This window comes from Ylistrum balloti, unplaced genomic scaffold (genome assembly GCF_031769215.1).
Source record: "Ylistrum balloti isolate Yb309-2 unplaced genomic scaffold, AGI_CSIRO_Ybal_v1 Utg370212, whole genome shotgun sequence".
In the NCBI taxonomy this organism is placed as follows: Eukaryota; Metazoa; Mollusca; class Bivalvia; order Pectinida; family Pectinidae; genus Ylistrum; species Ylistrum balloti.
In genome coordinates this window covers 466921-480716 of record NW_026782181.1, presented here as the reverse complement: position 1 = coordinate 480716, position 13796 = coordinate 466921, and the positions used below count along the sequence as shown (strand labels likewise).

Below are 13796 nucleotides of genomic sequence, written 5' to 3'. Positions count from 1 at the left end.
TCACTAAAACTCAACTAATATATTTTCTTTGTCTGCTTTGATAAAAAAAGGTTAAGGAATTGAATGGTATAAATAATACAACTTTAATCAGATAATACTTAAACTTTTTCATTGTCGCCGCATTATTGAAATAACACTATCAAAATCTCTCTAATTGCCATACACTATTGACCAATTACCTGTAAAAAGATTAACCTCATGAGGTCATTGACCAAGCTCTTCACCTACATATGGTCAGGTATATATCGTTCAACAAAATCAGGTCTCGGTTAAAACCGAATACAAATACAATAATTTATAATTAGTTGTGAGTTGAATGGAGACCTGCTGTAATAGTGTGCGAGAATTATCGTCATACAGGAAAGGAGACCTGCTGGATTACTGTGCAAGGCTTTTCCTCATAAAGGAGTAGAGACTCGCTGTATTACTGTGCGAGGGTTTTCCTCATAAAGGAGTAGAGACTCGCTGTATTACTGTGCGAGGGTTTTCCTCATAAAGGAGTAGAGACCTGCTGTATTACTATGCGAGGGTTTTCCTCACAAAGGAGTAGAGACCTGCTGTATTACTGTGTGAGAGTTTTCCTCATAAAGGAGTAGAGACCTGCTGGATTACTGTGTGAGAGTTTTCCTCATAAAGGAGTAGAGACCTGCTGGATTACTGTGTGAGAGTTTTCCTCATAAAGAATTAGAGACTCGCTGTATTACTGTGTTAGATTTGTCCTCATACTGGAGTGGAAACCTGTTGTATTACTGTGTGAGTGAGTTGTCCTGCATGGGTTCTTCAGATTTGGTCTGAAAATTCTTTGGTAAAGGGGATTCAGTCTTCTATAAACGATCAATGGGTCTTTCCTGCTAGGCACGTGAGGGACAGTGCCCCAAGAGAGGAAATACCGTATTTTACCTAATTAGTGCTCTGTGCATTTGTGAAAACACAAAATGAGTGCTCTGGATTAACATTTTCTGTACTCATTTCCGTTTTGTTCCTGAAAGTGATTATAAGGTAGTCTTCTACATATGATGTTTTACAGAGCACATGGTGAAATGAATCTGTTCTGATTAAAGGATGATTTAGAGCTGTGTTATAGGTTTGGTATATTGCCATTTATTTGTTGCTATTTATTGAAGGAATTAAGTAGAAACATACTTACTTAATATCTATGAGAAAATACAACAGAATTGTTCATTAGAATGACAGAAAGTGGGAGTGTTTATCAGCTCACTGTACCACTTAATGTAAGATAGGGTAAACTTATGACTCAATCAACCGACGATTATAACTCATTTTGATACGGTCTTGTTTGATTTTGTTGATTAGCACATGATTTGTTTATATTTAGATGTTTTACTAGTAATCTTCAGTTTTTCCCATTATCAGTATGACCAGAAATAGAAAGTAAAAACAAGTCTACCATTTTGTTGTTAGCGTAAACAACCCTATAAAAACCAAACAATTTCAGAACAGAAGACTGTTTTAGCAAATGAGTTAAATATTCTCATTCTATGTTTGATGTTTATGTATTTTGTGTGCAATATCCTTTCTATGCAACACACTGATTGAGCAAGTAACGCAATCGTCTATCCAGGTCAGCTATAGATTTTAATAAGCACACTCATTTTTTTTCCTTCGAAGAAGGTGGGAGGTGCTTGTATGGGGGCAGGTGTGCTAATTAGTTCAAATACAAAAGAGGAAATTCTTTAATATCCTTCTTTATTAGGATTGTCAGGGTTCTGTCCCTAATTTGGTCTGAGGCAGCCTTGGGTGGAGGGGAATCAATTTTGTATAAATGGTAGATATCTAATCCCTGGCGTAGTAGGGGCTGCACACATAAAGGGAAATAGAGAAATTCTTCAAAGTCATTCCTCCTTTATGGAAATGCCAGGATTCTGTCCCTATTTTGCACTGAAGCATCCTTCTGTAAAAGGGAATCAACTGAGGCAGAAGAGTGGAGCCCAATGGAGAAATACATATATAAACCCATAGAATTCCTTTTCCTTTTGTTAGGATGGAACAGTTTTAGCTGAACAAAGACATGTGAGCGATACAGACCTTGTGGGCCTCTTGTGTGAGAGCTGTCCTGAACAGGTGTAGAGACCTGCTGTAATATTGTGTGATTTTTTTTCCCCTGACACTCTGGTTTTCATTGCATGCATCATTGTAAGTACTGTAGTGCAATACAAATATTGTGAATAGTGTTTAACATGTGTATTTAATTTCTTTTCCAGAGACGAGGAGGGATTTCCTTTGATAGAAAAGACAAGAATGCCATCTATGTCAGAATGCTTGGTATGTTTGTTTTTATCTGAATCATGGTAACATGTCAAGGACATTATTCTTTTTATTGGAACTAACTTTTGATTTTGTCAAAAATTGCAAAAGCCGCATGTAACTTTGATTTCACTGAGACTTTAACATTTATTTGAATTTTGTATAAATGTACTTAAATGTTGTAATAAACCTGTTAAACAATTTCACTCAAATGTATCTAAAACAATGGTGTATAATGTATGAATTAGCCATATTGGATAAAGCCTACTATGAGATACATGAAACACTATAAAACAATGGTGTATAATGTATGAATTAGCCATATTGGATAAAGCCTACTATGAGATACATGAAACACTATAAAACAATGGTGTATAATGTATGAATTAGCCATATTGGATAAAGCCTACTATGAGATACATGAAACACTATAAAACAATGGTGTATAATGTATGAATTAGCCATATTGGATAAAGCCTACTATGAGATACATGAAACACTATAAAACAATGGTGTATAATGTATGAATTAGCCATATTGGATAAAGCCTACTATGAGATACATGAAACACTATAAAACAATGGTGTATAATGTATGAATTAGCCATATTGGATAAAGCCTACTATGAGATACATGAAACACTATAAAACAATGGTGTATAATGTATGAATTAGCCATATTGGATAAAGCCTACTATGAGATACATGAAACACTATAAAACAATGGTGTATAATGTATGAATTAGCCATATTGGATAAAGCCTACTATGAGATACATGAAACACTATAAAACAATGGTGTATAATGTATGAATTAGCCATATTGGATAAAGCCTACTATGAGATACATGAAACACTATAAAACAATGGTGTATAATGTATGAATTAGCCATATTGGATAAAGCCTACTATGAGATACATGAAACACTATAAAACAATGGTGTATAATGTATGAATTAGCCATATTGGATAAAGCCTACTATGAGATACATGAAACACTATAAAACAATGGTGTATAATGTATGAATTAGCCATATTGGATAAAGCCTACTATGAGATACATGAAACACTATAAAACAATCAGTTGACCTTTTTAAAATTGGTATTCATTATTTGAATTGTTGGGTGGAAAATCTCATGCGTTTATTCTGGCTATGCACTCTTGATGAAAGATCAGAGTTTTTATTCAGTTAATGAGTGCATCTGTTATTCATTAAAAACTAAAAAAAAATGAAAAAAAAACTTCTCGCTATGATTTAAAACTATTTATAAAAGATATCAGATTTTCTCCCCATTTAATAAAATGAAGCTGTTATTTATCAAATAAAATTTAGTTCAGCCAGACCTTTTACATGTCAAACTTTCATGAGAATATTTTACCAAACAATGAGACAATTGTCACTCGCTGACTAGCAGGACAGGTGGTTGGTGACACTTGTTTACAAAGAAATATTCTTCCAATACCATTTTAGTATGAACCAAGACAATCATTAGACATTTACCGTGTCTAATTGTAGGTTCTAATTGTCCTATTTTCACCTGTTTGTTTGTCCTTTGTTCATCTCAAAACAAAATCATTCCAGGTGCTAATTTGACTGGTGGTCAGCCAAATCTATTCAATAATAGGTCTCCATACCTGTCAAGCAAACATTGTATATGGTATTGGTCAAATACACATGATCGATGGTGTAGTGTAATGACATATCTCATTTCTTGATAAGTGCTAGCATTAGGTTTGTAGGAATATTGTGTTAGCCAACTGACCCTAGACATCATGTCTGGTGGGAGAATGACAGACAACTGACCGTAGACATCAGGTCTGGTGGGAGAATGAGAGACAACTGACTGTAGACATCAGGTCTGGTGGGAGAATGACAGACAACTGACCGTAGACATCAGGTCTGGTGGGAGAATGATAGACAACTGACTGTAGACATCAGGTCTGGTGGGAGAATGACAGACAACTGACTGTAGACATCAGGTCTGGTGGGAGAACGACAGACAACTGACTGTAGACACCAGGTCTGGTGGGAGAATGTGATAGCCAACTGACCGTAGACATCATGTCAGGTGGGAGAATGATAGACAACTGACCGTAGACATCAGGTCTGGTGGGAGAATGAGAGACAACTGACCGTAGACATCAGGTCTGGTGGGAGAATGACAGACAACTGACTGTAGACATCAGGTCTGGTGGGAGAATGTGATAGCCAACTGACCGTAGACATCATGTCAGGTGGGAGAATGACAGACAACTGACTGTAGACATCAGGTCTGGTGGGAGAATGACAGACAACTGACTGTAGACATCAGGTCTGGTGGGAGAATGACAGACAACTGACTGTAGACATCAGGTCTGGTGGGAGAATGACAGACAACTGACTGTAGACATCAGGTCTGGTGGGAGAATGACAGACAACTGACTGTAGACTTCAGGTCTGGTGGGAGAATGACAGACAACTGACTGTAGACTTCAGGTCTGGTGGGAGAATGACAGACAATTGACTGTGGACATCAGGTCTGGTGGGAGAATGACAGACAACTGACTGTAGACATCAGGTCTGGTGGGAGAATGACAGACAACTGACTGTAGACATTAGGTCTGGTGGGAGAATGACAGACAACTGACTGTAAACTTCAGGTCTGGTGGGAGAATGACAGACAATTGACTGTAGACATCAGATCTGGTGGGAGAATGAGAGACAACTGACCGCAGACATCAGTTCTGGTGGGAGAATGACAGACAACTGACCGGAGACATCAGGTTTGGTGGGAGAATGACAGACAACTGACCGCAGACATCAGGTCTGGTGGGAGAATGACAGACAACTGACTGTAGACATCAGGTCTGGTGGGAGAATGACAGACAACTGACTGTAGACTTCAGGTCTGGTGGGAGAATGACAGACAACTGACTGTAGACTTCAGGTCTGGTGAGAGTATGACAGACATCAGGTCTGGTGAGAGGATTACAGACAACAGACAGTGGACATCAGGTCTGGTGGGAGAATGACAGACAACTGACTGTAGACTTCAGGTCTGGTGGGAGAATGTGTCAGCCAACTGACCATGGACGTAGGCTGAGAATGTTAACGTATTAAATAACTGACATCAGGTGTGTGGGGAGTGATAATGTATTAAACTCTGATAAACGGATGGTGGACATACGGTCAGATAAGGTGTAAACAATATATTATGATTGTATTGATAAAATGGAGACAATCAAATACCAAATCACCTGTTCTTTTCCCAGCCTTCTTCTAATGTCAGTTTATTTACCAATGCAATCTGTACCAGTGTCTACAAATGTCATGTTATTCTATGATAAACTTCCTCATACTATAGCGGCTTTCAGATCAATTTTTTACACCTGTTTTTTTCATTCATATCATCTACTTTTGATTGTTAAACAATTGTATGATTGAAAGTACAAAATTATAATGTGCTTTTTTGAGACAGAAATAACACTATTTTGTAAAAGATCAAGCCGACATGTTGATAACTGTTTATGTGATTTGTGTCCAAAATACATTTTGAGGGAAGGTATAATGATGTCTATCGCTAAAAGTAGCGTAGACCTGAAGGAATTTATACACAAATGTTAACAATACTTTTCTCCATTTTATTTTTAAATCTAAATTTGCCTATTGAAACAGAAAAGATGTCATTCTTATTTTAAAATTTGTGTCAAGTTTAGATTGAAATGGGACAAAGTTCACCGTATCTCATTAGTGGGTTGGTAATGTTTTATAAGATTTTTTTTTCCATTCAATGATTCCCTACATATTGTATTGATTGGATCAGTTGTACTCTTGACTTTTATATGAAGCATGTATCCAGTAAAATTAGTTGTAGACAATTTTATAAACTTATACTTTTTCCTGTATGTATTCAGTCTTATTTTGAAATATTTCCGTTAATGAACTTTACCCTGTTCATTCACGACCCAGACTCTGTAAAGCAAAATTTTACTTTGTGGTTACTTATCAACCTTAGTCGGTAATTAGTTCTGTGATTACAAAGACGGCATAAAAATACATCTAAATATATGAAAATATTTTCTGCACATAAGCCTTACAGGAATCTATATCCGTCCTGATGTCAGTGTAATAATATCCATATTATAAAATTGTGTTATTACTCATGTGTTTTATGACCTAGCAGAGCTGTGATTGGCTGAAGGTTCATGGGATTGTATCAATTATCACAACGATGCATTGTGATGTCATCAAAGTGTACCAGTTAAGATTTTGTATAATTTCTTTATAAAAGTATCTAAGTTTTAATATAAGGTTTATATAATTGAAGATGTACACATTATGAATTTTATGTGTTTACGAAAATGAAGCTGGAGTGTTAGGACATACATTTCTATTTTTGTTCATCATAGATGAATACGGTGGATGTGAAAAAACGGGCAATAGAATCAGTTAAAATACAAATTATATCGGGGATTATGGCTTAAAGGTAAACATTGTGTGACCTGTATCTGTCTATTGTGATGCAATACATGTAATATCACACTCAAGACTGTGGGTAAGCTGTTGGTGATGTATGTCTGAAATACACAGAGTGATATTTAAACCTGGTGTAAAAACAATGAGCTGGTCTGTTATAACCCTAGTGCTGTTGGTGGGGATCTGGTATTACACATGTGTGTTTAGGGTTTTTCACTATTACACATAAGTGTATTTATCGTACATGGGTTATCATGTGTGTTTAGGGTTTGTCAGTATTACACACATGGGTGATTAGGTGTGTTTAAAGTTTGTTAGTAATTACACATGAACATATTTTACTAAAATTGGTGGGCAGGTGTTTTTAGTGTTTGTTGGTATTATACACATAAGTGTATTACACTTGGGTGATCAGGTGTGTGCAAGGTAATGTTAGTTTAACACATAAATATAATACACATGAGTGTATTACACACATGAGTGGTTGGATGTGTTAGGACTGTTAGTACTACACATGAGTTTATTACACACATGAGTGGTTGGATGTGTAGGACTGTTAGTACTACACATGAGTTTATTACACGCATGGATGGTTGGATGTGTGTAGGGCTGTTAGTACTTCACATGAGTGTATTACACACATGTGTGATTGGATGTGTGTAGGACTGTTAGTACTATACATGAGTTTATTACACACATGGGTGTTTGATTGTGTATGTAAGTTTTGTTATTAGTGTACATGGCTTGTTGTGTGTTTGTAGGGTTTATTAGTAATTATGCATGAGTGTATTACACATGGGTTGTTGTGTGTAGAGTTTGTAAGTATTACGCATGGGTCGTCGGGTATGTGTGGGGTTTGTTATCTGTTATGGAGCCGTTTGATTGTCAGGCATGAAAATACTACAATGCAGTAAGCAGTGCCTGTATGTACGTCATAGATGGGCGAAGGACCAATACACGATAACCGACTAACGTGTACCTATAGGCAAGATAGAGCTGATAGCACCTTATAGGCAATGTAGTAATCACACTGGTCAGGACAGCTAAACCCATCAGGTGTTGCCCTTCACCTGTGTGTCTGGTGACTAGTCTGATGTCCATTATTCTGACAAGGATGTACTATTTGGTTTCCTATCAGTAGTATTAGCTGGACTTACCAGGGCAGTGATGGTTGGCCAGTGTATTGACCTTGACCTGCAAACTTACATCTACCTCTGCTAAAGTGATGAACCTTTGACACATTGACAGGCGGGGCATCAATCATAATTATCTGAGTACCTGTAGATGATCTGCATGTGGTATGGTCACTCAGTAACTGACCCACTGGTCAAAAGTGTGCCATTGACTACAAGCAGCAATATCAACGGGGTAGCCTGCTGTAAGAGAACAGGAATCATTCATATAGGGTTCTGTCAGCAGTGAACAAGTGCGAGGAAAGATAAATCATAGCCTGTCAACAAAAATCTGAAGCTGTGGAGGTCAATGGAATTATGGTGGCTGCACTTACTTTGGAGTAGATGTGCAGTGCTGAGAGATCTAGTGTAATAGAGCGTGCCAACACTTTGGAAGGATCACTTGATCCCAGGAGCTACTCTACAGTATCTCCTAACATCTTAGGTATGTTTAAATGAGTTGTATGTCTATTCCTTCCTCCTATCTATCACTACCATCTGTACATATACAATGCATAGCCTTTAAGACATACATGGAAATTTGTGTTTTAGCAAATAACACTGTGTATTCGTCATGATCAGTGTATATTCTCTAGTACTGCAACAAAAAACAACCTGTAAACTAGCAGTCTATACATGATATTGTAATTATCAGGCTGTAATATGCAGCCATTAGGCTAGGAAGCTGCGTCTGGTAGTCGGGGCATCTCTCTGCCAACATTTGAATTACCATCTTATACTTACAGTGTAGACCTTTTTGTGATTTAATAAAAATATAGAATAATTTATGTTTCATATAGAACCTTGTTAGTTCAGCGACTTGTAATGATACTGTTGTGAATAATCCAGGACCATAATATTCTGTAAGATAAGTGTCGAAGGCAGTGTGCGTTACTGAAGTTAATTAATTTAAAGGATAAACTCTGGGTTTTATTTTGGCTTTTATCAGGTTGGGAACTCCCTCAGAAAGTCAAGACAGTCTCATTTTGATATCTTTGTATTTTATGTGTCCCATAAAAAGCAGTAAATTTGGTGAATTTCTTGTATTTCATGTACCTATGTATCTTGACTTTTGCTTGTTGTAAACAACTTTTGTAAATTTATACTCTTTTAGACATTGTTTATGACTTTGCAGCTTCAAAATAAATGTTGAGTTTGGAAATCAAAGAAATTCTTAAAAAAAAAAGAACGTAAATAGATAGAAAAATAAAAGCAAAAACTATTTTAACAAAAAATTGAAGACAGAATTTATTGAGTCTTTCTCAAGCTTCTTGAGGTGTTTCCAGTCAGATTGGCCAGGTAAATCTAATGTTGATTAAGGAAAAACCTGTATGACTGTCAGTACTGATTATAAAACTTGATAATATCGCTCATGTACATAAAACATTAGATAACATACAAAAATTCATTGATGATTCAGATGAATTTAAGACTAAATGTAATTTGACAAAACAGAAAGAACAACAAAACATTAAATATAGACATCACCCGTATTGATGGTAGTTAGAAAAAGGTACTAATGATGAGTAAAGATTTTTGGGTCATGGCGTTGTGTGTGTTGTTGATTTAGAAAGCTTTGAATGTTATAGGCTGGTAGATATACTGAACAAAAATAGCTAGTTTAAGCAGAAGGTTAGCAGAAAAAAAAAGTAAAAAAATGTATTTTGTAAACATGATTTCTGCATGCGTCTGGCGTCTTATTACGGTTTTAGTTTAAACCCAGTAAAACCAAGCCAGTTCCCACCGTTATATCGTAGTGCCAAATTTATGGAAATCTACTTCAGCATTGTCGGCCAACATGGCTGGTGTCTGTGTTGTAGGTATACATGGAGTGACTGTGTGGAGTATTAGCAGCTTGTATTGTTAGACACTCCTGTTACAGTCAGTTTTCATGAAAGTGTGGAAATTTGTTAGCTGCTGTTTATTGTTGGTATAAATGAGGTCACACCTGGTTGTAGACATGGATTAGGTCACACGTGAAATGTATACATGTAGTTGTGACTATCAATGAGGTCACATCTAGTTGTGGGTATAAATGAGGTCACACCTTGTTGTAGGCATGAATGAGGTCACACTTGAAATGTATATATATAGTTGTGAATCAATGAGGTCACATCTAGTTGTGGGTATAAATGAGGTCATATCTAGTTGTGGGTATAAATGAGGTCATATCTAGTTGTGGGTATAAATGAGGTCAAACCTAGTTGTAGACATAAATGAGGTCACACATAAAATGTATACATGTAGTTGTGACTATCAATGAGGTCACATCTAGTTGTGGGTATAAATGAGGTCACACCTAGTTGTAGACATGAATGAGGTCAAGCCTAGTTGTAGACATAAATGAGGTCACACTTGAAATGTATACATGTAGTTGTGACTATCAATGAGGTCACATCTACTCGTGGGTATAAATGAGGTCAAACCTAGTTGTAGACATGAATGAGGTCACATGTGAAATGTATACATGTAGTTGTGAATCAATGAGGTCACATCTGGTTGTGACTATCAATGAGGTCACATCTACTTGTGGGTATAAATGAGGTCAAACCTAGTCGTAGACATGAATGAGATCACACGTGAAATGTATACATGTAGTTATTGGTATAAGTGAGACCACATCCAGTTTTGGGTATAAATGAGGTCACATCTAGTTGTGGTTATGAGATTACATCTAGTTGTGGTTATGAGATTACATCTAGTTGTGGTTATAAATGAGGTCACATCTAGTTGTGGTTATAAATGAGGTCACATCTAGTTGTGGTTATAAATGAGATAACATCTAGTTGTGGTTATAAATGAGATTACATCTAATCGTGGTTATAAATGAAATTACATCTAGTTGTGGTTATAAATGAGATAACATCAAGTTGTGGTTATGAGATTACATCAAGTTGTTGTTATAAATGAGGTCACATCAGTTGTGGTTATAAATGAGATTACATCAAGTTGTGGTTATAAATGAGATTACATCTAGTTGTAGTTATAAATGAGATTACATCTAACCATAGGAAACAATGAAAGGGATGGTTGTTTGTTATAAATAATGAGTTCCCTTAAGGAAGCACAAAGCAGATTTTACAGGTGGAACCAAAATCAGAGAGCAGATAATGACACAGATATAGGACAGGATGCCTCCATTTTGTTTGTGAAGTAATTTTGAGGATGTCTGCTATTATACGTTTCTGTTCAAAAATATGGTTATTTGTCTCTGTTTACAAATCAGTGCCAAATTATGACATCTTGTTGTGAAATCTAGGGCATCTCACTGTGTCCATTTCTCATAAATCTTTTTTTAAAAAAACCTGTCGGTTATCAACAAAACATATGCCTGGTGTTGTGATCAGTAAGACTGGTCTTTTTCACTAATGTTTGCTCGTCTACCACAATCAGATATGGCATGTTCTCATCAGTTTGTGGCTGAGAATAGTTATCAGTCACACATAAAGAATAAGGTACTATAAGCAAGATGCATTAAAACTTATCAAAACTTATCATTGACATGAAAGTGATTATTAAATAGATATTTACATTTTGTTGAATACAGTTGATGTTATGTTTGATCTAAATAAGATTTTTGCCAATGAACAAAATGAATGACCTATCTAAAGTGAGGCACGTATAAATATCAAAATGTGTTGATCATAAGGGCACATTGTGTACTTGACTTGGTTGTGACAAACACATACATCATGTATACGAGTTTACAATTGATGATGGTAATCAGGGTTTTTTTACAGTAACAAGACTAGGAGCAGGTGCTCAGTATATCACAAAGACCCAAAACAGTGTTGTTTCTTGTGTGTATACAGATAATGGTAAGCCCAGCCTATCTCTCAGGGCCATAGTAAATCTGTGAGGTAGATTGTCTTCTGAGGTCATTAACTACAGTATACCTGTAGACCTGCAACAATAGGAACTGACGTCATACACACAACCAAACCAGTCAGGCATTACATCTAGGTTTATACTCAAAGGCTTGCAAGTGCAAGCACATTGATATGAGAACTATTAAATCCAAGGACTAAAATTTTACTACGTTTTAATAATGTGGAGGGTTTATGATTTGATCATATTATGGCATTTATGTCATAAATTTGTCTTTAAAATCCAAGCAATTGTATTCATACCTGTCTAAAGAGACATAAATTTCACATTTAAGCCACCAAATTGTTATGTAATTTAGTAGTGTTTCTATAGGTATGGAGATAATCTCACAGAAATCCTATAGAGATCACGTCTGAAATTATCTTATAGATTATGTCCGATGGACAAGACAAATTGGTTTTAAACGGCATGCAATGAGCCTGCCATATTTTACAGCTGATCTGAATGACATATGGGCCTCCCTTATGTTGATCAGTGATCTGTGAGGTAGTTACTGTGTACGAGGAGATCCCACCTCAAAATGATCCTAGCTCACTCTATGTCAATAAATCCAACAAAGAAACACTCTTATCTAATTACACATACTGCAGTTAAGGTAAGGGTAAAACTTCTTTCTCCACCTGTAATGCTGCTAGTACATGGAACACTGGAACAGGTACGTATCTAGTACCTTGTGAACTAGCTGTAGATGTTTTGATGAATTGATGACTTTTGGTAACTTTGTGATACCTATTTATCAGGAATTGTGGTTTTATCACGAGGCACCTAGGTCTTCAATCTCCACTTTATACTGCTGTCTGTCACCACATAAATCCCACAAGCGATCCATCTTGCCATTTTTAGTGCAGATGTGTATGCTGTGGGCATTTATATTTGAAAACGTTGGGGGTCTGTAACTTATATAAATGAAATTTTGTATTTTACCTCCTTGCAGAAAGATTTTGAATTGTCTTAAACAACTTGTTTGTAAATGCCTTAATTGATATCAGCTTCTGTTTTAACAAATTAGTAATAATTAATAGTCTGAATTATTAACTCTGTCCACTCGTGGCATTTCAGTTCATGTTTGATGCTCTGTATCATAAGATACAGGGTTAATTTCTAGGCTGCAGCTTGCACAAACATTTCATTAGTTAGATTGATAGTATCAGTTTAAACGGATATTAAGTTACATTGTTTGATAAGCATGGAGCATCTCGTCTTTGATTTAGATTTTGTTTCTTTAGCTGATTTAGATTTTGTTTGTTGTAATGAGACAATTGTAGTGTGTGTTGTAATGAGACAAAGTTTGTGTTGTAGCTACTGAAAAGTTAGTTGTAATAAGACAATTGAAGTTTGTGTTGTAATAAGACAATTGAAGTTTGTGTTGTAATTAGACAATTGTAGTTTGTGTTGTAATAAGACAATTGTAGTTATAGTCAATTTTAAGTGGTGTTGTAATCAATCACAATTATAGTTTGTGTTGTAATGAGACAATTGTAGTGTGTGTTGTAATAAGACAATTATAGTTTGTGTTGTAATGAGACAATTGTAGTGTGTGTTGTAATAAGACAATTGTAGTTTGTGTTGTAATAAGACAATTGTAGTTTGTGTTGTAATAAGACAATTGTAGTTTGTGTCAATTTTAAGTGGTGTTGTAATCAATCACAATTATAGTTTGTGTTGTAATGAGACAATTGTAGTTTGTGTTGTAATGAGACAATTGTAGTTTGTGTTGTAATGAGACAATTGTAGTTTGTGTTGTAATGAGACAATTGTAGTGTGTGTTGTAATAAGACAATTGTAGTTTGTGTTGTAATGAGACAATTGTAGTTTGTGTTGTAATAAGACAATTGTAGTGTGTGTTGTAATAAGACAATTGTAGTTTGTGTTGTAATGAGACAATTGTAAGATGTTGAAAGTGTTGTAATTTGTTGTAAGTGGTGTTGTTATTAACTAATTGTAATTTGTTGAAAGTGTTTTAATGAACCAATTGTAGTTTGTTGAAAGTGCTGTGATTGGTCAATTGCAGTTTTG

At 35.7% G+C, this 13796-nt stretch overlaps 1 protein-coding gene across 1 annotated transcript in view; it reads left to right on the top strand.

Moving 5' to 3' along the window:
* The window catches only part of LOC132551752 (high affinity cAMP-specific 3',5'-cyclic phosphodiesterase 7A-like), a 73672-nt gene that overhangs the window by 34800 nt on the left and 25076 nt on the right, over positions 1-13796 (top strand). Inside the window, exon 2 of the mRNA XM_060215886.1 lies at positions 2223-2283. Coding sequence (XP_060071869.1) covers positions 2223-2283 — 61 coding nt within the window. The remainder of the gene's footprint in view (positions 1-2222; positions 2284-13796) is intronic.